This window comes from Haemaphysalis longicornis, unplaced genomic scaffold (genome assembly GCF_048455015.1).
Source record: "Haemaphysalis longicornis isolate Haplotype H1 unplaced genomic scaffold, Haemaphysalis longicornis Haplotype H1 scaffold_2, whole genome shotgun sequence".
Lineage (NCBI taxonomy): Eukaryota > Metazoa > Arthropoda > Arachnida > Ixodida > Ixodidae > Haemaphysalis > Haemaphysalis longicornis.
The window spans coordinates 7927243-7950907 of NW_027526295.1; the positions used below are offsets into that span (position 1 = coordinate 7927243).

The window sequence follows — 23665 nt, forward strand, 5'->3', positions numbered from 1 at the left end:
CTCGCCAACGCTGAGCAGGGAGGCTTTTGCCTGCAGCAGCCGGCGGCGGCTGTTCGCTCCGCCGATCTCGAGTAGGGTGCCTTGATGCTCGCGCGGGGGCGCGCGCATCGAGGCACTCTAATCTCGAGGCGACGCCAGCGCCGCTGCGGCCGTGATACGAGTTCGGGCCGCCTCCAAAGGCGAAGTTTTCAAACTGACCTAATCTAAAAACGTTTGCCGTAGCGACCAACATTTATAGATATATTTCAGTTTAGAAACTCGCCGCCGCGGCCATTGAACGCAGCCGGCCCGCTGCAGTTCCTGCCACCGCGGCGCTGCAGTCGAGAATTGCGCTATAGATGCGAGCGTCGTCTGCTAGCCACAATGTTGCGCTTGCGCAGCAGGCTTAGCAAGCCATCGGATTTTACTACGCCCGTTGCAGCTTTTAAATCTTCAGAGCTCCACTCTGGCGTGTGATGTTCTTAATGCGTGTCGCAACGCACCGCTGTATTATTTTCTACGCATCCGGAAAATTTGAGGCCATAAGCTGATGCTTAAACTGCGCCCTGCATACCAGCCCCTCGTTTGGGTTGACTGAAAGCGCGCGCGTGGCATGCTTTCGTTGCAATCAGATGTCCTAACCCGAATCCATTCGTGTTGATTGATTGTAGGGTTTAACCCGCCGACGCAACGCAGGCGACGAGGCGCGCCGTAGTGGAGGGCTCCGGATTAATTTTGACCACCTGGGGATCTTTAACGTGCGCCGAAATCTCGCACACACGGGCGTTTTTGCATTTCGCCTCCATCAGAAAAGTGGCCGGGAATCGAACCTGCATCCACGTGCTCAGCAGCGCAATGCCTGCGGCAGGATTCGTGTTTTCTCGTCCTCACTAGTATTTTTATGCTTTGCATATATTTTTCGATGGTATTTTTACTGCAAGTTTCCCACATTTGACAAAAATATTATAACGCATGCATGCAACTAAGGTGAAGAACACGAGGCAATCAAGTGATAAAATTCAAAATGCAATCTTCTTTATTTACACACTTCAGGAAACAACTGTGCAATTTCAAACAAGTTTTGCCTTCCTTCTCTCTCTTCGTACTCTGACTGCGGAGTCGTTCTCTTGGCACTTTGTGCGAGCAAAGAAATGCATTCGAGTAACTAAATAAAAATGGATCACTTTACCAGTGAATTCGCTGCAGTGTTGTGAACAGCCAACTGTGTTGGTGCCATTTTCAATAAGGCTATCAAGAACCTTCCAAAAAAGATCAGCAAATGTAGCTGGTTCACTTGCTTGACTCACTGTCTTCTCAATGGTACTTATGCATGCAAATAATTTTCTGGATGGATATACAAGGCAACCAGAAACGTGAGCACACTCAATGATTAGCAGTGCTTCTGCAAGAAGGGCATCCTGGGAACCAACCAGATCTTTCTTGCAATCTGCAGTTCTGTTAGCTTTAAATGCGACATAGCCAGCTAAATAATACTGTGCAGTCTCTTCTGACGACAACACGTTGTACGTGTGATCGTCGGGGAGATTGCATAAGTCATTGAATGGTACGCATTTCAGTCGCTTCCACACCTCTTTCTTGACTGCGTTTTTTTGTTATGTTTTAGGCCACAGACAGCGGTTGCCAGATTTGGCTATCAATACCTCACTTGGGTGACCTTTCCCACTATTTCATAATGAAATCACTATTATGCCTCATTACACAATACACGATTTCATAATTAAATGTCCTGACAAGGCATTATGCAATTCACATTGAGATACTCAGCAAAGAATGTCTATGCATAAAAAACACAGGTTGACGTTACACTCAGTCACATTTTTCGGCTGTGGCCTCGTAGGTGTTGTGAAATCCCCCCCCTACCCCGAGACGCGTCCACCGCGAGAGCAGTCTGTCTTGATTTTACCTAACCGGCCAAACCGCTTCCGCTCACTGGCTAGCCAGCGTCACTATCAATAATTAACAGTGACTCTGGCTAGTCAGTGAGCGGAAGCGGTTTGGCCTGTTAGGTAAAATCAAGACAGACTGCTCTCGCGGCGGCCATTATTATCCGGTAGGGGGGGGGGATTTCACAACACCTACGAGGCCACAGCCTATTTTTCAATGCCCTTGGCAGCCTATCACAGGTGGGAAAACGTGGGATTCTAGATTAGGCTATTGGTTGGATTACTCCGGATCCCAATGAAATGGCCATCACAAACGTGCCAGTGCGGCTTCTGCTACCAGGCTCTTGTGCTGTCACTCCTCAACACTTACAGAAAAAAATTTGCAAACTGCCATAAGGTTTCCGTGACCACACAGCAACAGAACTCGTCCAGAAACCACCGTGATTGAAAGCAGTAGAAAGGGAGAAATACGCCCATACCCCTATCCCCACACGAGGCAAGTGTTGCCAGGCAGAACTGCCCGTCGCACCAAGGATGCGGCTGCTGGCTCACCCGGCTTCAAAAGCGCCCCACAAGTTTCCACTGCTGTTAGCAAGTGCCGCCAACATGTCCCCCAAGACTTCGTTTGACTGCACACATCCCCTAGCGACACCACTTACACCGCTTTGAAGTCATTTCAACCGATCGTCAGTTGATCCAAATGCCACCTTTGAGCTGCTACACTTTTTTCAAAAGCATTTGGCTGAAATGCCATGTGTATCAAAGTAGCAGCACCAACCAATGATTTCTGAGGTTCTCAAAGGTACTCTCGGACGTAGTTTCTGTCTGCCGTATTCACAAAAATAGTTATGTACAAGTAAAACTTGGTTTCTAAAGAGCTCTTTTACAATTTCTCATTTGCTTTTGTTTCCTATCACTCAATCTAAGACTACAATGTAATTTAGTACTCGCAGAACCGGCGGTGTGCAGAAAGGAAAAAAAAATGTCTGCCTATTTTGTGCGTGTTTGCAGATCATTACCCATTTTATGTCTAATAAAGGTGTTCCTTTGCCTAGTTTAACATTAAACACTTTTGTGAAGTTACGAGAACAACACTGGGCAGCAGTGGCCACACCAAAACACGGCGAGTGAACACGACCGCTTTCCTTCGGGAATGGTCGTGTAGATCGGCCTGAACGGCATTTGAAATTTCGGAAACCATTCAACTCAAATGTCCTTGCGTGCAGCGTGTGTAGCAAGGGTGATTAATTAAAATTTTGAAGCAAACACGACAAATGCTGCACATCTGAATGCCTGTTCTTGTAATGAGAGAGTGCCGAGGGGTGGAGCCAGCTGCTTGGTCACTATCAATAACAACAAGGTGGAGAGATCCATGATAAAAATTCCCGGGCAAACAATGTATTTGGGCAGCACATTGCACACAGCCAATGGGAGAGGCCTGCAGTGGACTCTGATAGGCAGATGATAGAGGAACGTGCGTAGCTAGGCACACAGCAGGGGGCACAGGAGGGAAAGTGCAGCAAGGTGTGCACGAGGCCACTCAAGAAATGTATAAAACAAACAAAAGCAACTGTACTTGCACAGAGGTAAAACAGAAAAACTAGCAACACACATCAGTCTGCCCCCCCCAAGAAAACAGCCTGTAGGCAATGAAAGAAAGGCTGGTCCGAACACTGTGGCAGGCACAACATTGGCTGCGGGTGAAGTTCCGATGCCAGAGGAACCTGTGCACTGTCTTCCTTCCTCCTCCAGCAATGCCCGACAGCCAGGGTAGCAGCAGCAGCCGTGGCACCACAAGACGGGTTCCCTCTTGACAAGACGTCCGCTGCCAGCCTCCTTACTGGACAATTCATGGAACGGATACTAAATTTTAGGAGCGTGCAAATCTTCGAAACTTTTGAACATAAAAAAAAAAAACAACAGAATATTCAGTTAAGCTTCAACTTTTAAAGGGACACTTGAGTGACTTTGCCAAACTTCTGTTTTTGTTTACGTTGCACGGACTGGCTCGAATAAACACACCTTTCATCGTTTAACCAGTCGATAAAGTAGTATTTAGTTTCTAAAGCCTGAAAAAAGAAGAAATACCATATTCACAATGCATTTTCAATATTCCCAATGCAGCAATACTTATCACTGCAAGGAGGAGATGATAGATGAAAATGTACTGATAAAAAACAAAACTCAGAATCATTCTCTCTTATAACGGCACACCTGGGCCCTAGCGTGTAGCATTTCCTCGGCGTGGCCGCTGGTGCACACCCCCGCGCAGCGACGGCCATCATTCACTGACCTGTGTGGAGGGCCTCGGGGGCAGGCTGCCGTGGAAGGAGGCCGCTCAGCCGGGGGACGGTGGCCGCAGCAGCTCGAGGTATCGTGGCCGCAGGGACTCCCAGCTGCAGCAGGGCAGGTCCAGCTGCGCACCAGGGGGGGGGGGGGACGCCACGTCACTGGCAGGGCAACCTGCCTTCGCTTAAACTGGGTGAGGGGAACTCCTCCCCATTGCCCCCACCACCCACACCCATCTACGCATGTGGGTGCACGTTAACGAAGAAAAAGTGCGACCATCATCACAGCCTTCTGAGTCCAAACAAACTAAACCACTCAATTCCCGTTAACCTTCGCACTCAGCTACAAAAAAGATTTGATCTCACATTTGATTCACCCAAGCTTACTGTGACCTGAAATGAGAACCCCACAATGCAACATTTATTTCTACAATCCTACATTTTCTTGCTGCCATTCGACACCGTTCAGTGCAAGATTGATGCAAATTAGCATTTTCCATTGAGACACCTCCAGCACAGCTGCAGAATTGTGAAAAAAGCCGACTTTAAAAGGACACTGCAGTGACTCGTTTGTAAACATTGTGGGATTACTTGTGCAAATTCAAGTCTGAAGTCCCCAGGCCATGCTTCAACCACTCTGGGTGCGTTTACATGAATTTATTTAGTAGAAAAAATAAAAATAAAAGTGCTGTACTTTTTTCCGCATCCTCCTTGCTGATTTTCTGTGGCGTTTCCTATGGCATTTACTATTCCACATTGGTTAGACTGCGCCGACTGCGCAGCTAAGCCAACCCACCGATCAGAGCCAGCTGTCCGTGGGTCATCACAGTTAGATGGCTCAGCAGAAACTTAGCCCCAACAACACTCGTGCCCAGAAGAATGTGGCTTTATTTTGTCGTAGACTGTATTGGGATCAGTAAAGTCGACAACGTCAAAACAACTCCAGTCATAACTCGACCCAACGAAACCCGACCTTACGAATTTCCCGATTTACCCAACAAATTCGGATTCCCCTGGAGGTGCCTCTATGGCTCAGTGTTTTGACAAACTCAAGCAAACGAAATAGATTCCGCGCCATTCCCAATTTAACGAACTATTTCGAGAAACAGACACATTTACAAAAGGAGCAATTTCAAATGTGTTTCATCAGAACGCAACGAAAATTACTGTGCCACGTCAGCGGGGAAAAAAAAAAAACGAGGCTTGCATTTTTACGGAGCTCTACAAGATAAGCTCAGCAGTCAGTGAGTGATGCTAGATGGCACCAGCGGCGTCGGACAGTTCCTGCGCACAGCTGCGTTGGCTTAACAAGGTGGCAACAAAAAATCTGAGCTTTCACGACTATCTGAGCACCGGCACCGACACAGACGCCGACACCGCGGAGGTTTTGAACGCTGCAGAAATTGTACAGTTAGTTTCCAGCACAGGAGGATGCTGATGGCCCAGAAACTGCTAAGCTCCTGTCCCCACGTCAGGCCAGCCGATGGATGCCACTGACTTGGTCAGGCGCGTTGCATGTGCTTGCACGCTGCAAGAAGCACACTGTACGCCCAATGCTGACAAAGCACACGCACGTGCTTCATTAGCATTGGGCATGGACTTTTAAAGCCTGCCAGGAATTTATTTCCGGGCAGGCTTTTCTGCCAGGAAGTAAATTCGTTTCCCCCCGAACCCCGAGAGTGTTATCGTTATTATTTTCACCGTGGACTTTTCGTGCATTGCTAAATTACCGGCAGGCCAGCACCGCCGCAATTATGATGCCATGGTAGCTGCCTTCGTTTAGAGATCAAATTTATGAAATCAACTGCTTGTAAAATAACTGCTCCAATTTTACCAAGTTCTCGACTTAGTGAAATAATCTGCAGTTCCCAGCGACTTCAGCGTGTGGGGTTTTGGCAGTATCAGCTGTACTTTTGACAGTATCAGCTGTACAGTATCACTGACTTCACTTCACAGGAGTTGTAAGCTGCGTATGCCTGTGTGACTGGTACACTTTTAGAAAAATCTAAACCCCATTAATCACTTTTTCACTCGGTGAAATTACAGACCAGTCTGGAGCACAACCACACATTTCGATCACTTTTGCTGCTGAAGGAATACCATCGCTGGTGGTCATATATTTCTGGGGGCTAGGGGGACGCTTACAACAGCACAAGCATTATTCAAGAAATGCTCAATTCAGCAGCTCAGAGTGCTGCCATCCAACAACGCAAAAGGTCGGCCTCCGAGTCTAGTATACATACAGTGTAACCTCGTTACAACAGATCTGCTTACAACAGATATTCGAATACAACATACTGATTTATGATGTTTAGTCAGTATTCCTACCTGTGCCACTGATTATACTTTTTTTACTGTGGATTCTGTTACACCATAAGTTTGGATATAACAGACTAGTTTGAGACTAGCAAGGCCAGACTAGCAAGCCCATTTTGTCCCTCACAGTGGACTTTTCATGCATTCCCTGCGTTTGCAGTGTCTATGCTTCTAATTTACACTGGTGATCAAACAAAAGCTATTCGAAACAACTAAAAATAATTGTAAATTAGTAGAAGTGAGACTTTTTGCCTGCCAAAAACTAGTGCCGTTAAGTGCGTGCAGTCATACACTTCCAGTATGCATAAGTCCTGGCAGTCAGGTGATAGGATTTAAAATTTAACAACGTCAGTGCAACAGACCAGATGTTTATAACGAAAGTTACCATAGTTAAAACAAAAAAATCTCCAAGCATAGCAAGAAGACTGTTGAGTGAGAGCAGCAATATAAGTGAATGAAAAGATGTAGAGAGTGCCACGCAACAAGAGCATCAAGATTTTGTGTTGTGCTTCATAGCGTCACGGGGATGGACCTGCTGCAAAACATCTTACAATATTTATTGGCCTTAAATACCAACCCGTTTTAGTTGCAACTAAATCTTGAAAAATGACGGGCATACTTTCATTTTTTTTGTTTTGTTTTTAACGGTTGCAAAGTTCGAACACTTGTTATAACAGACTTTCATTCATGATTCCGTCAAGGTCTCTAGCCGAGTTCTTCAATGCTTTTCTGGTCATGAAGCGCCCGCCAAAGTTTCGCCTGGGGCTGCCACAAGAGGCACCGACGCAGGTCAAAGGGCGTTGGCCGGCCGCCGCTGCTCCGTGCATGCAAGTAGAACCTGCGCCCACCTTTGGCGGCACCTTCTCGATGGAAACGCGTTGTTCAGCATTGCTGCTACAAGGGCAAGCCAGCAGGAAAGTCTTATAGTAATCGCAGCCCTTACGGGGAATGCATATTAGGCAGAATGCTCGTTCAAACCTGTCGACTGATGTCTGGGTTTGATTCTGAGAAATTTCTCAGAAGCCCACATGCGTGGGAGACTTTCGGGGGAGGAGATGGTGTACATTCTTTCCTGTGTTCCTCAAAGCCTTGCCCAGCTGCAGCGCCCAACACTGAAAACCGATTTCATAGCACGGCCATTGAAGCTCTGGAAACGGCGCTGTTTGCTTCTAGGGAAAATTCACGCGCATCGAAAGCCTAAATGGTTTGGCTGTGGCACCCAGGTTGGAGCCGTTTTCTTTTCAATGAGGTGGATATAGTGAGCGACATGCGGTACTAACTCCTGGCACCTACTAATACCGAAGCCCATGCAAAAAGGAAGGGAGACATATCGACGCGGTGCAAAAGAAAAGTTTGCGTGGGTGGACAATTGTTTCTACCCAGCTCCTTTCGGCCCCAGCTTCTTCAATGCTTTCCCTTGATGGATCATTCAGGTGCAGTGCAGTGACATAGTGCGCTTTTTCCAAATGCTAAAAGCCTATACTTGACACTATAAAACAAGGATTACTCTCAGAGTGCCTCTGGTTTCTGATGGAAACAAGTTGGCTGTAGAATTCAGGTTTAGAATGGGAGTTGGAGTATTTTTGTAATAATTTTTGGCTTTGTCCATTGCTGGTTATGCATGCGCTCACAGAAACTCATGCACAGCGAACATTTATATACCTACTCCCATTTTTACAGATTTTTTCAGATATGATATTAACAAAGTTAACGAAATTACAGGCGTATGGTTACACAAAGCAAATTGGCGGCTGTTTTAAAGGAGCCATGAAGAGAAAATACAACAGTTAACCCTCGTTATAACGAGACGGGCTATAACGAAATAATGGATATAACGAGCAAATCGCAATTCCCCTTGAAAGTCGCCATAGAAACCAATGTATTTAAAAACCCGTTTTAACGAGATAAAATTTCCCTGTTACGGGATATAACGAACAAATTTCGTGGAGAAATCAAATTTTGAGCTAATTTTACAACAGCGCGCAACGCGGATTTGAGACAGTGCGTGACGCGGCAACTGTATTAGCAGTTCAAAACTCCCGCCACGCGCGCAAAGCTGGCTGGCGCGCCATGCCGACGCTGCGCCCGCGAGGCCCCCACCCTCCTCTCGCTGCGCACGGCATGCAGACAATGGGGCCCTTCGATTTACAGTGTCAGACTCACCGCGGGCTCCCCGAGAAGCAGTCCAACGTTCGATTTTCCCACGTATCCTTATGGCTTCGGGGAATCCGCGGTGAGCCCGAGGAGAACCCCAATGCACATGGCGCGCGCGGTTGCGTCGCCTTCCTCCCCCCCCCCCCCCCCTTCCCTCTCCTCCCCTGTTCGTATCGCCGACGTCGCTGCGTAGTATGGTGTAGTTGTGTGTGCGTGGGTTTTGGCAGTCTTCAGCCTTGTCTTTTATCGTACTGCCGGCGTGATTCCAACAACGCGAGTGCAACAGGCGGGAAGCGGAAGACTATCACGCTTGAACAGAAGATGGCTATGATAAAAGCCGTCGCATCGGGCGCGAAGGAAGGTAAGGTGCACTCCGTGGTAAGGTGGCAAGAGACTGACGTGTGGGCGAGTACGCTGTCCACCATCCTGAGCAACCGAGAGTCCATCGTCAGCACTGTTGCATATGGCTTGAAAAGAAGCGCTAAGGACGGCGTCGGAGGCACTAGATGTGGTGGAAGTGCTGCGTCGCTACTTCGGCACGCACGAGGGCGGCGAAGGTGAACGTAGCGGCCGCAGCTGAGGGAGTCATCGCTCGCATCAGGAAGGTGCATCAATGTCCAATTACGGACTTCTTCGTGGCCAAGTCTGTTTGAAATACGAGTTTTGAACTGCAATAAAGTAGCTTCGTGACTTTTCCTTTTTACCTCCGGAATGTTTTTATTTTACTGACTATCGCCGTGCAGCAAGATGCTATTTCGCCCGCTTTTTGTTGTAGGCCTCTACAATGCATAATATTTGCAGTAAATGTCGGCTACGTCTATAATGAAATATTGGCTATAACAAGCAAATAACGGCGCCCCTTCAATTTCGTCATCATCATCATCATCATCATCACCAGCCTATCTACGCCCACTGCAGGGCAAAGGCCTCTCCCATTATTCTCCAATTACCTCGGTCCTGTGCCAACTGTGACCAATTTATCCCCGCAAACTTCTTGATCTCATCTGCCCATCTAACTTTCTGCCGCCCCCTGCAACGCTTGCCTTCTCTAGGGATCCACTCTGTTAACCTTAATGACCAGCGGTTATCTTGCCTTCGCATTACATGCCCTGCCACGTCCATTTCTTCTTCTTAATTTCTACTAATATGTCTTTAACACCAGTTTGCTCCCTGACCCACTCCGCTCTCTTCTTGTCCCTTAATGTTACACCTATCATTTTCCACTCCATTGCACGCTGAGTCGTTCTCAATTTAAGTTGAACCCTCTTAGTGAGCCTCCAAGTTTCTGCCCCGTAGGTGAGTACCGGTAAGATGCAGCTGCCATACACTTTCTTCTTCAGCGACAATGGTAGGCTGCTATTCATTATCTGAGAATGTCTGCCATATGCACCCCACCCCATTCTGATCCTTCTAATTATCTCTGCCTCATGGTTGGGATCTGGGGTCACAACTTGGCCTAAGTATATATATTCGCTTACCACTTCCACTGCCTCGCCATTTATCTCAAACTGCTGTGCTGTCCCGAGGTTATTGATCATTACTTTAGTTTTCTGCATATTAATTTTCAGGCCCACGGTTCTACTCTGTTCGCCCAGTGCGGAAAGCATGCTTTGCAATTCGTCCCCCGAGTTACTTAGCAAGGCAACGTCATCAGCAAATCTGAGGTTACTGAGGTATTCTCCATTAACCCTTACTCCCACCTGTTCCCAATCCAACGTTCTGAATACTTCTTGTAAGCATGCTGTGAATAACATTGGAGAGATTGTGTCTCCTTGTCTGACACCCTTCCTTATAGGTATTTTGCTGCTCTCCCTATGGAGGATGATGGTAGCTGTAGACCCACTGTAGATATCCTCTAGTATTCTTACATAATGCTCATCTACCCCCTGGTTCCGTAATGCCTGAATGACGGCTAGGGTTTCGACCGAGTCAAATGCTTTCTCATAATCTATGAAGGCTATATATAGGGGTTCAGTATACTCAGCGCACTTCTCTATCACCTGATTGATCGTGTGAATATGGTCCATTGTTGAATAACCTTTACGGAACCCTGCTTGTTCTTTAGGTTGACTGAAATCTAAGGTTGCAGAGATTCGGCTAGCGATTACCTTGGTAAATACCTTGTAGACGACTGACAGTAAGCTGATTGGCCTGTAATTTTTCAAGTCCTCATGTCGCCTTTCTTATGGATTAGGATGATGTTCGCGTTCTTCCAAGATTCCGGTACCATTGCGGTCATTAGGCATTGCGTATACAGGTTTGCCAGTTTTTCAAGTACAATTTCTCCGCCATCCTTCAAGAGGTCTGCTGTTATCTGATCCTCACCAGGTGCTTTGCCCCCTTTCATTTCTTTCAAAGCCTTCCTTACTTCTTCGGTTGTTACTGGTGGGATGTCTATCCCCTCTGAACTACTGTCTCGTTCGGCATTATCCTGTATGTCGCGGCTACTGTACAGATCCGTATAGAACTCCTCGGCAACTGTGACTATTTTATCCCTATTTGTGATGACGTTGCCTTGCTTATGCTTAAGTGCATACATCTGATTTTTCCCCACGCCAAGACGTCTCTTCACTGCTTTCAGGCTACCTTCGTTCTTCACAGCGTATTCGATCCTCTCCATATTATACTTCCGTATGTCAGCTGTCTTACACTTATTGATTAACTTAGAGAGCTCGGCTAGTTCTATTCTGTCAGCTGCGGTAGAGATTCTCATGGTTTGCCGTTTCCTGATTAGATATTTCGTCTCCTGTGAAAGTTTACGAGTATCCTGTCTAGCCATAGTGCCCCCGACTTCTACTGCACACTCCGTGAGAATGCGTGTAAGGTTGTCGCTGGCTTCCTGTGTCGTAAGCTCGGCTTCTTCGTTAAGTGCGGAATATCGGTTCTGCAGCGCGATCCTGAATTCTTCTACTTTACGTCTTACTGTTAGCTCATTTATCGGCTTCTTACGTACTAGCTTGTTGCGGTCCCTCCTCAAATCTAGCCTAATTCGAGATCTTACCATACGGTGGTCACTACACCTTACCCTTCCGAGCACTTCCACATCCTGCACGACGCCAGGGTATCGCATAATATAACGAGCATATAACGAGGTTTAACTGAACTTTGTTTAATTTGAAAGAACTAGAAATCAGTATCTCACTCAGCTCCATTACAGCCACAAAATAGGTTTTTAACGAAAAAAAAAAAAAGCAAGAAGTATTTAAAAACTGAAATTTTGCGCCACAGTGACGTGTTATGAGCAAGAATGACGTCATACGGGCCAACAATAAAACACAATTTTCAGTGCGTTAACTGCACGTTAGCATTCAAGTGATGTGGTCAAATGGAACTACAGGCCCCATTACAGACGTCCAGTCATGTGTCGTCGCGACAGGTCAGTTAGGTGGCTGCCAATCGTACAAACAAGGTTCCGTGACGTCATAGAAAAGTTGCGGGAAATTGGCTAGGGGGTCACGACTGCTTCACACGTTTTCTTTAATATCTCCGTTATTTGTTCGAAGATTACGATGATATTGGTATCATTGTTATCGGGACTAAGCAGTCTTCCTAATAAACCCAACTTGTATTTTGTCTTGATGGCTCCTTTAAGACCTCCGTTTACAGTCCAGCAATGTGATTGGTTACAAAGCAACCGACACCTCTCCTCCCCCACCCCTCAGCAAAGAAAACAGAATGAGAAGACAGTGCTGAAAAAAAAAAAAAAAAGAACAGAAAGAAATCTTCACAGCAGCTCTCACTGGCTTGGCTTCACCTTCACTTGCTAAGCATTATGCGCAAACTGCTGCCCTGGAGGCCTTCTTTTCTTTTTTGCCAGCAAGGAAATGCAGGAGGCACTAAAAAAAAAAACTTGACCTCATCTGCTGTTGTACCCACAAACTGCAATGTGCATCCGACATTTGCAGCAGTAGTGCTTCAGTTACCAAGGACTGCGTTCTCTACAATGTCTGCGCACAAATTGATACGCATTCACGACGCATTCGCCAAGCCGGTGTGAAGATGTTTTTAATACGCGGCATTCTTCGCCAAGTACTCCCCCTGCCAAGGCAGTGCAATGCCCTGCATTTCCACAAAAATGCAGATTTGGTGGGAGTAACACCCATGATCGTTATAGCGTAAACGAAGATAATTGGCAGAAATTCAGAAGAGAGAGAGAGAAACATCATCTTTCCGTAGGGGAACCCTGAGTAGCATGCGAAGCAGCCATGGGGTCGACTGAAGTTCCCATTAGTTTTCGGTTCGTCGTTTCCGTTGACGTTCAGCTTCGCGTGCCTTCGTTGTATCAGTAGCTTCTTGACGTAGTTTTAATGAGTGAAGGACATAAGGTGCGTTCGTAGCACATGCTCCCGTCTCGGTTTGTACCGCAGTGGGGAGAGCGCCACGTACCTCCCGTTGCGGCCAGAGAGTCGTGGGATCGAAAGCGGGCGCCGCCTAACTATTTCTTTTTATAGTGGACTGCGCTGACGTCAGCCCAAACGCTGACGGGGCTGAAGAGACGCACATGCGCAGTAGAGTGCGGACGGCGGACAACGACAACGAGGGAGGGAGGGACACAGCCCCGAGCATGAGATGCTTCGCATATAAAACATCTTTATTTGCCCTTGCATGAAGGCGTAGCTGGGGGGGGGGGGGGGGGGGGGGGGACGAGGGGGGGAAGAACTGCTTCCATGTGTTGGAGGAGGGCCTCCCAGTGCTCCCCTTCTGTCAGTCGGGAATGAGGAGGGTTGGCACCAGTCAGTGCTTTTTGTGCGCTTGCAGAGAGCGAGTTTGAGCTGTTTTTGGGGGTCCTCTAGGGGGTTGGCCAGTCCGCCCAAGTGCCAGGAGAAAGGAATCAGGTCCTGAGCAGAGTCTTTATGTGGTCAGTCCTCGGGGGCAAGCTCCAAAGGTGCGAGAGAAACACCTGCCTCCCAGAGCACCTCTGTTGGCGCAGAGGGCGTTCAGCACTTGGTACACCTTGGCTCGTCCTTTGTCATTGCATGCAACAACACTTGGTGCTTGAATCCGGGCTAGAAGGTTTATGTTGCCTCTTTCTGTAGCACAATATGGGAACGGTGGGTCATAGCGATTGCTAAAGTACTATCACTAATGCGTGATCCCAGACAACTTTGAAAGTCGTGCATGTGTTGCACGGAACCAAAACCAAAGCTGCTTTGACCAACTCTCCTAAAAGATTCAGCACATATGCTTGCTGAATAATAATAAAGATTTTTTTCTAAGGAAAAGAAAACAACCGACAGAAACGGAAGTGCGTACGCATGAACATCATCCAATCACGTCGCATGATGAGCTTGTGTCATTTCGCGTCACTGCTGTAGTTGTTGCAGCCACTACAGACGGCACATGGTATTTCTTCTTCTTTCACACTTTAAAAATGAAAATTTAATAAAAGATGATGAAAAGTGTGTTTGTTTGAGCCCGTCTAACAGAAGTTAAACAAATTCACTTCAGTGTTCTTTAAAGCACCTGCTAACAGTAGAATGAACATACCACTTGCCATGTTTCAGAGCCACCTTCTGCATGTCGGTAAAATTAAACACGGGGGAAAAACAGGAGCAGAGGGCTTTGCAGATCCCCTAAAATGCCTTCCCGAGGGCTCTGTGCAACTCTATACGAGAAACATGGCACAACTAACCGATGGTTTGCAGCAAGTTGGAGCAAGTGGTACATCCAAGTAGTGAGTCAGGATGGATGTCACTGCAAAGGTCTACAGCGCCAAGCAGCGCCTGGGAAAGGACGAAAGCAGAGGAGAGGCCCACCTGTGCGGCTGTCCTGCGGGCCGCTTCGGGGTGCAGGCAGAAGCTCCGCAGCCGCTTGACCAGCTGGCGCTGGGTGCGGTACAGGCAGCAGGCTGCGTTTGACCCAGAGGGAAATCGGTGAGAGGAGCTTCCACCAGGACACAAGCATTTTATGGGCACCTTGCCAATCAGCAAGGGCTACAATATGCAGTTGAACCGCCACAACATCAAGAGAACATCAAGCCTATGTGGTACCTGCAACAGGAATCCGAATGTGATGGTTAAACCGAGAACCTCTTACAAAAGTGACGTCCAGCTGTACAGCAGCACCATACTTTGCTGTCCAAGCAAGGCCAGAAGAGCTGCTGCTGATAGATAGGCCCCATCTTCAGCAACATCTACAATCTCTCAAATACTGGTGTCGGTTTTTGGCATCCAATGCTAGCAGTTGATATCACCAGGGTAGATATGGACACGTGTGAATTGAATCTTTATTATAGCTAGACATCACCTTTTCACTTGCCCAAATCCGTTAGTTTTTCTTTTTTTTTTTAAAGCTACAGGAACGTTTTTCGAGTAAGTTATTTTTTATGGCAAATAAATACCGCAGCGAAGGGTACAAAGGCCCTTTCAGATGTGATGAGGGTTCTCTGGACCTGCGGTCATAGACCTTCGTAGCTACAACACCAGTGCACCAGGAATGCAGCGGCACAAATCCACCCAGGCATAGACGACACGGAGAGGCGAACTAGCAGGGGGAAGGAGCACTACGCATTACCATGTACCGGGCCAGGCATTCACACACCCACGCGGCCCAGGCTTCATGTGCTCGCGTCCCTACCGCGAGAGCAAGCTGCTAGTTCCAGCGCCATGTTCTAGCCGCAGCCAGCAGTTGGACTCTGTTCCGCAATGAACGCCATCGACACTTGACACTGACATACCTAAGCAAAATGAACTACAAGTATCACAGTTGCGCTAACACGCATATGCAGGCTTCCTTTTATACCCAGGGCCCCTGTACAACAATGCGTTTTTAGTACAACGTGGTGGCTTTTATTATGCGCCATGCCGCTGCTTGCGGTGCGCTGGACAGTGCCTGTGAAAGGTCCCGCTGGCTAAAGTCAGTTTGTTGCGAGTGGCCAACTACGAGCGCCCCCTGCAACAGACCGCCCAATGGGCCTGGTGAGAATGCAATGCACACTGGCTGGCTGGCATGAGGAACACTAGTGGAGGAAACAACTCCTCGAATAACCACGGTGAACTCGGACAATTAATGAAGTGAGCAAGAGGATCACCACGTAAACAGTGCATCTTTTTAGAAGGCACTGAAGGCAGCCAACAAGTCGGCTTCAAACCACTTCAGCGTCGATTCGGTGCCGAAAGATGCCTCAATTGTGAAATCGCTGATGAAACAATGCATTGCCCTTCCTCATTTCCCACACAGCAATGCCACGACACAAACAGCGGCTGCCGCTGTTTGCGTCACGATAAACTGGAAGCAAGCGAGGCAGCGGGGATGTATAGTGGTATAGAAGCAACCAAACACTGTATTTCCCAGTCTATAAGGCGCACTTCTGTATAAGTTGCACCCCTCAAAGCGACAGTTTATATAAGTCACACAGGTGTATAAGACGCACTGGTGTACAAAACGCTCTCGTTAATCAGGTAAGCTCATAGACTATCAGTTCGTTAGAAAGCACATGGCCTCCTCTGAACGCATACCCTGGTAAGCAGTGCTAGACACACGCATCTACCGTCCAAAGTCTACACAGAACTAACTTCTCAAAATGGTTTATTGATACACACAGATGACATGTACTTGCACACAGCGTACAGGCAAAACCATCAAAGCCTACTTCCTCAAACTCGCTAACACATAATTCATTCATCTAGACCATAGAGCTATGTCTCTTAATGTGCGCTGAATCCCGCAGCACACAGGCACCTTTTTGAGCGTGGACCACACACAGCCGCTACATACCGGATTTATTCCATACACAAGTTGCACCAGTGGATAAGACGCACCAACGAAAATTGCAGAAAAAACCGCGACATACACCGAAAAATATGGTTCAACGCAACCCCGTACCGAGTGGATTCATCAGTTTCAGTCAAATCAGATGTGCTTTCTGGAACTCTCACGTCCTTTGCTGTTCCAGACGGCTAAGCAAAATGGTTCTTCATGGGGCCTGTGATCAGTATTGTACGCCTTGTTGAAGAAAAACGTATTGTCCTTTTTAGGTCGTTTAAATGTTGGCGTCAAAATAACCACTCGCACATAGCAGTAGCGCCCCGAGCGTGGACAAGTAGCACCATCCAGCGGCAGCTAGAGAAGACATTGCACACACTTGAAAATGCTGACTTTACCCAAAATAAGAGTTTCCTTGATTTTTTTTTTTTTTTTTTAGAGCAGCCAAAGCACGCAGTGTGTCGTAATAAATGTGGCTGTGCCCACAGTACTGCACAAGAGTCACACAATTATCTGGTCGACGAGTATTGCACCAGGTATTGCATGGAAACCAAATGGACCTCTTTGCATCTGGGGTCACCACGTGATCTATTGGCAGTGCTCTCATGATACTGTTTCTAGCTTTCTGTTTGTTCTATGACGTTCAAACATGACACCACAAAAACTTTCAATTAAAGGGACGCCAGGGCAAATAGCAAGTTGGGCTCCGATGAAAGTTCCTGAAGCCCTCTCAGCGTTTATTCGGCAGCAAAAGATGCTTTAATTGCCGAGAAGTTAGCCATTGGAAAAATGGTTTCATTCCTCGCGCCATTTCATGAAGTTTTCAAGGGTTGCTGAAAGCGAGTCAGACAGCGATGTGGTCTAGCAGGAAAACTCAAAACCTACTTGGCAAACCATCGCGGCCGCAGGAGCCACTGGTTGACGAAACAACTTGCCCGCCCCACACTTCTGTTACCTGCCACTCTCTGTGCGTCACTCTTGGTGCCCCACAGGACATGAGATGGTGGTTAAACAATCTGAATGTGCCGCGCGAACTTTTACTTCACCTGGAAAATGTCTAGCGGAACAGCAGCAAGGACGACGACAGGGGTGCTCCTTTGATTTGCATTCTCGTTATGGATAGTTGGGTTTTAGTCGCTTCAATGCATTCGGCTTAACAACGTGGCACCATCTGTTAGTGTAACTTGTGACAGCGTGCAATGTTGTCGCAACCTTTTTCATCGCAATATGGCGACGCTTATTGCGCCATCAGTTGAATGTTTTGCAAAGTGCCTAGAAGTGTGCCGAGAGCACCCAAACTGTGGGACAATCTGCTGCACCTGCACGTGTAGCGCAGCGGAGAGAATACAGCGCTCTCACCACGCGCCACGCACCCGACGTCAGAAGCGGGACTGCTCTCCGCCTGAAAGGCGCGTCAGCACACCCCTAGTCCTGAAGCCGCAGCTAACCCACTAGTTCGGCCGCTTCCGCCTTGTCTACGGACCAGCCTGTGACCTTCTCGGGATCCTCGATGGCCAACAAAAATGGCAGCGCTGTCTCGTTCCACCTGACCCGGTCGCCTTTCCTCACCATCAGACTGGCCCCAATGGAAGAGGCACTTCCACCGCTACCGGGCTGCTTCAGGGCTAAGTGACTGACCCGACGAATGCCAGGTGGACGCACTGGTCTATCTCATGGGACCCCAGGCAGAAGACATCTTTAATACATTCAAGTTGACCAATTACGAGCAATTACGCTGTGCTTAATAAGGGCTTCAAGGACTACTTCATACCTCGGCAAAAGCACCTACGAGCAGGCGAAATTTAACACCCAGGTCCAGCTAGATGGTGAGTCCGTGGAAGATTTTGCTACAGCCCTGCATGCACTAGCAGAGACCTGCAACTACGGGGAGCTCCGCAAAGAGTTCATCCGTGACAGACTAGTCGTGGGCCTCAAGGACCACGTTCAAGGGCCACTCATTGCCTCATTCTGACGAGCCCTCAAGGGCTCGTCAGAATGAGGCAATGAGTACAATCAGCCGGCAGAACTCCTTTCGGGCACGCCAAGGGACACAGTCAACCTCGATGCTCTTAAAGCACAACAGAATATACCCGCTAAAGAACCCGCTGCAACGCCACCACCAAGTGCGCACCACACGAGAGCCTCGGCGAAAAACATCCCATCGTGTTGCTGGTGTGGCAAAGAACGTCACGCGAGGGCTACATGCCCTGCTAAAGACTGAATTTGCCAGAAATGCGGGAAAAAGGGTCATTTCTCAACCGTTTGCCGCTCATCAAATGCTCTACGAAACATCGAGCAGGAGCCAGGTTTCCCGGGCCGCACGGCGTCATCCAGGTGGGAGGCCTCTCTGCTCGCCAAGTCAGTCTTCAAAATCGACACAGGAGCAGCTGAGACTTATTCTGGAGCAACAATTCCAACAGCTCTTCCAGCATGTCGCTCTCAATCCCACCGACTGGAGGCTTCGGGGTCCGGATGGAAAGACTCTGCGCATCTCAACACTAGCAAAGCTTCATTTTAAGCTCAACGGCCAAGAAAGCGTGGAAAAAGTCTACATCCTACCTGGTCTACGCACAGCCCCACTTGGAAAACCAGCCAGAACCAACCTTGGGTTGTTCCCATCAGTGAACAATGTTTTCCATTTAAACATCGAAAGGGACATTCCTGACGTCTTCCAAGGGCTTGGAAAGCTGCAACAGGAGCATGACATCGTGCTCCAACCCGACGCAACTCTGCTTGCTCTGATGTCTCCATGACGGGTACCACCAGGGCAGAGCTTCAGCGAATGCAGGAAGTTGGCTATATTACTCCTTGTCACACAACTCACAGCACAGTGCGCCCCAATGGTCGTCGTTCGCAAGCCATCGGGGGTACTCCGCATTTGTGTAAACTACAAACTACCAGAACTAAACAAGTCAGTACTACGCGAGTGGCACGCTTCACACCCTTGGCATGCTTCGAGGTGCCTAAGGGTTCTCAAAAATTGATGCACCCTCAGGTTTTTGGCAGATCCCGCTGACTGAGAGAAGCAAATTGCTCACCACCTTTATAACACCTTTTCGTCACTTCTGCTTCAACCGTCTACCATTCGGCATCTGCTCTGCACCTGAACACATCGAACGGTGCATGAGTGACATTCTGCAAGGCCTCGACGGAGTTTCCGGTCACATGGACAGCACCCTCACGACGAGCGACTCCGACGTTCTCCCGAGCGGATTCGACAAGCCGGTGTAACGCTCAACAAAAAAAATGTCAGTTTGGCGTCATGAAGATCTCGTACTTCAGGCACGTCATCGAGAACAACCATGTTTGACCTGATGAGCGCAAACTCAAAGCCATCACAGAAATGCTGAGACCGAATTCCAAGACTGAACTTTGCGGCTACTGGGCATGGCGGTACCCGGTCAGTTCGTACCGAACATGGCCGAACTTCTGCAGCCCCTGTCCAGCACGTTGTCTTCAAAGCAAGAGTTCGTCTGGGAGGCCGCACAAGAGAATGCATTCGGCAAATGGAAGACACTGCTCTTATTAAGCCCAGTTCTAGCCATGTACAGGAACGATAGGGCGAGGAAGATCGCAGCGGATGTGTCATCCTGCGGGCTCGGTGCCGTCTTGTGCCAAAAGCAAGAGAACGGCCACTTCGCAGTAATCGCCTACGCCTCTTGAGTACTGACTGAAACAGAACATCGACATGCCCAGATTGGAAAGGAAGGGCTCGCCCTCGTCTGGGCCTGGAGACCGATCACAAGCCCCTGGTTGCGCTTTTCAGCTCAAAGCCCCTCATCCTCATCTACAGAGGACGCGGATGCGCTTAATACGTTACGCATACGAGGTCCTTTACGTCCCCGGCAAAGAGCCGACCGCAGCCCTATCACAATCTCCCGAAAAGCGCAGCGAGACGAACGAGCTCGAGAGAGAGATCGAAGGACACGTGGGTCAGCTGTTATCAACGCTTCCAGTCTCCCCACCCTCTTTGGAAGAATTAAAAGAGGAGCATCAACCGCCAGCTTCGTGCATTCATGCAAAAGGGTTGGCTGAGCTGTCGCGACCTCCAGCCACACTGTAAGGACAGCATAACGGAAGTCGACGACGTCCTGATGCAGGGCTTTAGGATAGTTGCGCCCAAAAAGCTACAGGAGTCAGCTCTCTGCGTACTGCACAAAGGCCATTTCGGCATCGACAAGCACCATGATAGAGCAAGAGCTGCTGTCTGGTGGCCTACAACTGACACTGACATCGAGTCCTGCCAGATCTGCCTCCAGCCATATGGCATAGGAAAAAGCAGGGAGACGGGGTTACTTTCTTCGTCAGCCTTAGAGTTCCTCTATATACAGTTGAACCCCTTTATAAGAGACACGTACCGGGGAGCAGTTTCTGTCTCTTATACGAGATGTCTCTTATAAGCAGGGAACTATGTTTTCACTTACTAATCAGACCCTAGTTAAATGTGGGCACCGTATGACTAAAATAAACTCAAAAGAACGCTACAGCATGTTTCAAAAGATTCATTCTAATTAATGTTTGGCCCAAGAATTTATGAAACTTTGCTTCATGACTGTATTTACACTGTTTTTTACAACCGATTCTACAAGCTTTTTTTCCTTTCCTTGTTTGTGGAAGATGAATCGTAGATGTTGAGTTCACAAGCCTGATGAATAGCCAGAGCGCACAGCTTCTTCCGCTGTGTGCTCAGGCTATTCATTACGCTTGCAGGACTCGACATCTGCAGTGCTTCTTGATTGGGAGCTACGCGAGTGGGAGAGCCCGCATGTGCGATCGCGCTCCATTCAATGGATGGCAGTAAGCTTCAACCACTTCTGTCAGTTGCATTTCCATTGGCAGGGCTTCTCATTGTCATTTCATAGCTGACTGAACCACTTTGTGTTTGCTGAAGTTATAATAAATAGCGACTGCAGGCGTCTGTCGTCCACCTGTGTTTCCACAATGGAAGCAACTGCAATTAGTGACTGGTGGCACTGCATCTGAAGTTAAAATGTCTGTTACAAGCGAGATTATTGATTAAACTTCAAGGATGACTTGTCCCTTATAACCAATCTTCTACATCCGATGTCTGTTATAAAAGAGGTCGATTTAATGGGAAAGATAGGGCAGCCAACCATATAGGTGAATAGTGTCTCTTATACCCATTTGTCTCTTATATCAGTGTCTCTTATAACGAGGTTCAACTGTAGCTCCCGCAGGGAGCTAAGAGTTGCGCGACCCTTTTCCACGCGGTGCCGTGATGACGTCACTCCGGTTATCCATGCAGCGCAGAGAAGCCCCCACTGCAGCCGCCGATGCGGGCAGCATTGTACCCCGCCCAGGAACAGCAGCAGCAGCAGCGTGAACGCATCGCACGAATCCAGCGTAGCTGCCGTAAGGCTCCGCCGACCGAAGCGCCCCCACCGCGCGTCGGCCACCGTTGGAAGCGTGGCGGCGAGGCTCCTACGCTCGCGACGGGCGGCTTTCCCGCAGCATTCCAGATAACAAGATGGCGGGCGGTTGCGCAACTCTTGGCTCCCTGCGGGAGCTATATAGAGGAACTCTAGTCAGCCCCACCCTGATAGCTGAAGAGGTCCCGGAGCTTCCTGCCTGGTAAACAGACAGGGAGCCCATCCGGTGGAGCTTGACCTGGGCTCCGACGGCCACCGTTCGAGGTTTCTACCCTTCACCTTAAAAACACATCACAACGGTAGGTCACAGCTTATGTTGGGGGGCTCGGGGTCCGCAATATCGCCAATACTGTCACCAGGATTTTCGTGTGCTGCAAAGTAGGCTGCATGCATTGCCAGCCAGTTCGAGATTTGCATTCGTTTCGTTCGACTGAATTACCACGAACAGTCACTAGAGTGCCTAGACCATGAAGACCTACATGCTTTGCTGTCGCGGAAGGGCGGAACGAAGCAGGCACTTGCATTATATGGCTCTAACGAAGACGAGAAGCAGCTTTGTATGTAGCTGTTTAGAGGAAGCGGTGGAAGTACGTTGTCGTGCATGTACGTGTGACAACCGCGGGTATGGGTAGTGTGTACATAGAATCATTGGCCTTCACTAAATATTACTTTCTAATAGCGCTGTGTCATGTTACGTTGCTGTACTGCCACTTGTGAACGTTTTTATGAGTTGCTTTCTTAGCTTAAGAGATGGCGCTTGGGTAGAACCGCTCAGTTCGTCCTCGATCAATGCTCCGTGCCGGTACGCACCGTCGTGGGGCACTGTGCACCGCGCCGGTTTTGGGGGCAACCCCGGTGCGTGATTATCGAGGACGCTAAAACTCATAGGTGGGTGCCATTGTTTGCTGGTGGTAACGATGTGGCTGGCCGTCTTTACATGACGCGCAGACCCTGTTGGCCAGGCCGGAGCTACAGCCAATCCATATCCAGTTGAAATCGCGCGAATGTGGTCGGGTGTTGGTGCAGCGCCGTCATGTATGCGTTGCGAGCAGCTATCATTGCAGTTTTCCTTCTACAATTCCTCAAAGTGAAAAGCAAAAATTATATTTTTTCCTTTTATCTTGAACCTGCGTCATTTCTTCGCCGCGAGCGCGTGGTCACAATAAATTAGCACGCGTGGCTTGCCTGCCAAGGTCAGATGCCGCAGTGCCCAGTCAGAGGGTAAGATAACGGCACCACTCCTGCCACAGGCCAGAGGAGGGCTTCCAATGGCCTGGCAGCTGTCTGCAAGTGATCCTCTCGGAAGAGGCGCCTTGCTGTATAGCGCCCCCCCCCTACCCCGCCCGCGTAACGCGATCTTTGTATAGCCATTAGAACTCCAAATAAACATGACGTAAATGCACATCATTCCTTTTTCTAAACACTGAATTATTCTGTCAATGATGCGGATGATATACGGGGCTATTTTTCTTGCCCTTCCGTGGCGTTTCGGGGCAGATTTCACCTCAACAAAATTTTCCGCACGTCCCGTCAATATCGTTGTAGCAGGGCTCGACTGTATTGTTAAAATATCTGTCACGTGATTTTAACCACTTCCGGTGTAATTTGCGTGCCAAGGGCAGCGACACCTTTCTTCATGTTTTCACTATTTTCTACCTTGTTTTAGAAAAGCTACACATAAGAGTGGCATATTCGTGCTCTGGGTGAGCTAAAGATCTAGAGCAACTTGTATTTTGGCTTTGGCGTCCCTTTAAGGCCCGAAAGGCTGCAAGCGTGAGCGGGCAACAAGGGAACGCGAGTTTGCTAATGCGGACGACTCGAGTCAATTGTGCATGAGAAGAGTGCCCACTACATGTGCTGCCGCCTTCCCGTAACGAGTGCCGATTCACTCCCAACTCGGGAAGTGTGAACCTCTTTGTTGTGCACTGTG

At 48.6% G+C, this 23665-nt stretch overlaps 1 protein-coding gene across 4 annotated transcripts in view; it reads right to left on the minus strand.

Moving 5' to 3' along the window:
* Window positions 1-2034: 2034 nt before the first annotated feature.
* LOC144168725 (tRNA-queuosine alpha-mannosyltransferase) overlaps window positions 2035-23665 on the minus strand; it is a 38527-nt gene continuing 16896 nt past the window's right edge. Inside the window, exons 7-9 of one of the 4 annotated variants that reach the window (XM_077697667.1) lie at window positions 14398-14489; window positions 4177-4299; window positions 2036-3723 (exon numbers count right to left, since the gene is read on the minus strand). In XM_077697667.1, the coding sequence (XP_077553793.1) occupies window positions 3497-3723; window positions 4177-4299; window positions 14398-14489 (442 nt within the window). In that variant the 3' untranslated portion in view covers window positions 2036-3496. Of the gene's footprint in view, window positions 3724-4176; window positions 4300-14397; window positions 14490-23665 lie in introns of all 4 variants that reach the window. The other 3 variants (XM_077697669.1, XM_077697668.1, XM_077697670.1) reach the window with 3 other exon arrangements.